This window comes from Perkinsus marinus (genome assembly GCF_000006405.1).
Source record: "Perkinsus marinus ATCC 50983 genomic scaffold scf_1104296958668, whole genome shotgun sequence".
In the NCBI taxonomy this organism is placed as follows: Eukaryota; Perkinsozoa; order Perkinsida; family Perkinsidae; genus Perkinsus; species Perkinsus marinus.
In genome coordinates, this window is record NW_003206680.1 from 3,754 (window position 1) to 7,530 (window position 3,777).

Below are 3,777 nucleotides of genomic sequence, written 5' to 3' on the forward strand. Positions count from 1 at the left end.
TCGTGCTTCGGCAGTGCGATTCCAGGTGATTGTGGGTGTTTGTTTACTCAATAAAACTGCATATTCTACCGGGATACCGACTCCATAGACTTTGAAGGACTTGGTATTCAACGATGTCATCAACATCATCGGTTCGTATTGACGATCTTGGAGATGAAGAAGTTAGAAGACTTGCTGAGAGACTTTCACGTATGAATATTAGTATGACTGGGAATGATACTAGTTCCAGTTTGGAACCACGTCATACTGTGTCCTGTATCTCCTTCCTTAGGAGTTTCTTGGGATCATCACGGCGACATACTCCTCGACCTCCTAATGCCGCTCAGAGTGATTTTGGTGTTGACTATGTGCTGGATAGGGATCATCCTCGTCAAGCAGTAGGGTCTGTTGCTAATCAACATCTGGCTCATGAGGGATCTCTTCTACATGACCAGGTTACGGTTGTCGATGATATTCACGAGAATGAAAGTAACCACCAACCTTTTCCACCTCATACCCCCCTTCCAGGTATATCAGGTGAGAAAGGGTTGGGGAATCTTCCGGAAGTGGATTCTTCGTTAAATAATTGGTCTGAGAAGGAACTGCAGAAGATGTATGATGATGCTATAAAGCGTTCTGATAAAGCACCACTCCCACCTGGAGGAGTGTATTGTGGTCGGAAAGACCAGAGATCTGTGCTTACCTTCATTCAGGAAATGTTGGTCCTCACATACGGCTCGGTCTCTCATGCGTTTCAATACTACATGGACGACCTTCTCTATACTTCATGGAAGTGGTCGGAACTTTTTGTACGTCGACAGCATGGACGTGAAATGCTGAAAAAGAGGGCTAGCATGCACTGTCAGCCCAGTAAGTCTGTTCTGGGGAGGGATATAGAGTATGCTATGGAGAATGCCGCTGATGCACCTTCAGAGTGTTGGGATGAGGGCGAGGAAGTGTCGAGGACTGCTGAAGTATCCACGTCTAAGCTTATGGAGGCAAAGCTCTGCACTCAGCTTGGTTATGTATGGGAGAGGTCTGACGATGTTCTATCAACTCGGCCAGTAGCTCTAAACAATGAGGATCTCAGTACGCGTCGTCATTGTTTCCATGCCCTTGGTCAGATGTATGACCCTTTAGGAATCAATATTGAAGAAGGAGTTCGTCAAAGACTGCTTCTGAGTAAGGTGGCACGTGTGACTGCTTCATGGGACACCAAAGATGTGCCCTACGATGTGACTCAGGATATTTATGCCCTATTCCGTTCCTCCCCAATACCACAGCCACGTTTTGTCGATCTGAGGCAAGGATTTGCTGTATTTTGCGATGCTGCTGGTAATGGATGTATCTGTGCTGATGTTCGTGGTATTAAAGATGGTCGTCGACTTGTTGCACGTCAGGCTACTCTTAATCCGAAATGGACTATCCCTCGGCTCGAATTGTGCTCGATTTTACTTGGATATAGTCTTATGGAAGAGGTTCTGGGCCAAAGAGAGGCTGTTACAAGTGAGGGATTTTCCATTGGTCCTATATGGTTATTGACTGATTCACAGCTCAATGCTTGGCGTATTAAGCGACCCAGCAGAGCTGATGCACGGTATTTGCCTCTGCTTGAGCGAAATCGGATGACGAAGCTGCGTTCTGGGCTCATTGCTTTGGCGAGAGATATTGGACACCCTATAAGGGTAGCTCACATTCGGGGGCGGGTGAATCCTGCGGATGCTGGTACTCGTCCAGAGTCTGGTTGTCAGATGGCCCTTATGGACGGCTTCAAGATACAAGCGGTGCTAGATGAAGCTACTGTGATTACCACTTTCTCGCCAACACCATCCTTCAGTGATGAAGATCTTATTGACGAGTTTGATGAGCAAAAGGATGGTAATGAAGAAGATTTGATAGTACACTTGGTTGGAGCAGTCTCATCTTTGGAGAAGAAGATTCCTGATGCTGTGAGTAGTGCTGATTTGTTATTTGAAATTGGTGTTGCCCAGGAAGCATGTACCGATTTGGCGTTGTTGAAGAAAAGGCTAGCTTCGCAAGTTGTAGATGGCTATATGTTGAAGAATGGTGTGTTATATCGAGTGGGAAGTGTCTCTCTGGACGACTCTAATCGAGGATCGTGTCCGATTGTTCAGGCAGTTGTACCGGAGAACCGTCGTGATTTACAATGGCGAATTACTCAACATGCTCATGATACTCATGGGGGCCATCCGGGTAGGATTGCGCTGACGCGATGGGTCTGGCATCGCTACTATTGGAAGAAAGTCGATGCTACTGTTCGCCGTTTCAATGCTAAGTGTGCTGGCTGTCAGGCCAGACGACAGGCTGCTGCGAAGATGAAGCAGATATCCTCACGACCCCCAGCTTGCTCTGCTCAGTTCGGTCCTTTTGCTGTTGCTTATTATGATGTAACTGGGCCCTATCAGGTCTCTCGAAGCTCAACCGACTCCTCTCAACAGAAGCTGTACTGCTTTACTCTATGCTGCCACGCCAGCAGGTTTATCAAGGCTATGGTGAGTCATGATAAAACAGGCTATTCCGGAGCGAGACTGTTGAGGCAGATGGTTACTGAAGAAGGTCCGATTCGGCTACTTGTTGTTGATCAAGGACTCTTAGTGCCGGAAGTTCTATCACTGGGTAAGGAGTTGGGTTTCCTTGTTGTTTCGACTGCCCCGCGTGGAGAAGAACTACGAGCATGGGGTGAGCGTCCACATCGTGATGTGCATTCAGTGTTGAGGGGAGCCCTGTGGGATATTTCTAATAAGACCAAGTCGCTGCCTTCGGAGGAGGAGTTCGTTCAACTACTATATCGGGCTATTTGGATATGTAACAATAGCCCATACATCAGTGAAAGCCCACTCACTCCTGCACTCATTTGCCGGTCGCATGGTCGCAAAATTGATGACTCTTTAGCGATGAGTGAAGCCGAATCTATTAAGAAGGCGGTGTTCGATGGATTGGAACCACCCTCGTGGTGGGATGAAGTCACTGCCAATGACTACTTTGATAAGGTGACCGAAGGTAGACTTGTGGCTTTGCGAGAGCTTGCTGACATTTGGTGGCTTCGTAGACGAGAGACTCGTGAGAGGCTTCTATCGCGGACGAAGAGGCATGCGGGTAGGGGTCTCATCAAGGGTTCTCATGCCTTCCGTTGGAGGCCAACTCTAGGTCCTTACGGTAAACTCAACACCGGTTGGGAGGAAGTTGAGATTGTTGATAGGCCAAGCGACAGCATCCGGAAGGTGAGGCTGATGTCTAATGGTAAGATTGTGAACGAAAGTGTTCTCAATTTGAGGTCTGCGCCGGCCGGGAGTGTGCCGGTTTCGGCATGAAGTGAAGGATTGCAAGGGCAGCAAGATGATGATATCTGAATATATTTGATTGTGTTATTGTCGTCTTGCGTCTTGTTTCCGCTGTCCCTTTAGCGCTAGTTGTATGACGTATTAGTCATAACTATAAAGTAGTTGCGATCTACTACATTCGCTTATTATCGTGCTTCGGCAGTGCGATTCCAGGTGATTGTGGGTGTTTTGTTTACTCAATAAAACCTGCATAAGGCTTATCTTGGGATGGCATAGGCGCCCCGGCCGATGTAATTGATTGCACTGAGGCTTATCTTGGGATGGCATAGGCGCCCCGGCCGATGTAATTGATTGCACTGAGGCTTATCTTGGGATGGCATAGGCGCCCCGGCCGATGTAATTGATTGCACTGAGGCTTATCTTGGGATGGCATAGGCGCCCCGGCCGATGTAATTGATTGCACTGAGGCTTATCTTGGGATGGCATAGGCGCCCCG

The 3,777-nt window shown here is 48.0% G+C and overlaps 1 protein-coding gene across 1 annotated transcript in view; it reads left to right on the plus strand.

Moving 5' to 3' along the window:
• Pmar_PMAR021275 (conserved hypothetical protein) overlaps window positions 1–3,316 on the plus strand; it is a gene marked incomplete at both ends in the record, with an annotated part of 6,930 nt that extends 3,614 nt beyond the window's left edge. The window contains 3 exons of the mRNA XM_002774223.1: window positions 272–3,096; window positions 3,148–3,221; window positions 3,275–3,316. Coding sequence (XP_002774269.1) covers window positions 272–3,096; window positions 3,148–3,221; window positions 3,275–3,316 — 2,941 coding nt within the window. The remainder of the gene's footprint in view (window positions 1–271; window positions 3,097–3,147; window positions 3,222–3,274) is intronic.
• Window positions 3,317–3,777: the final 461 nt, after the last annotated feature.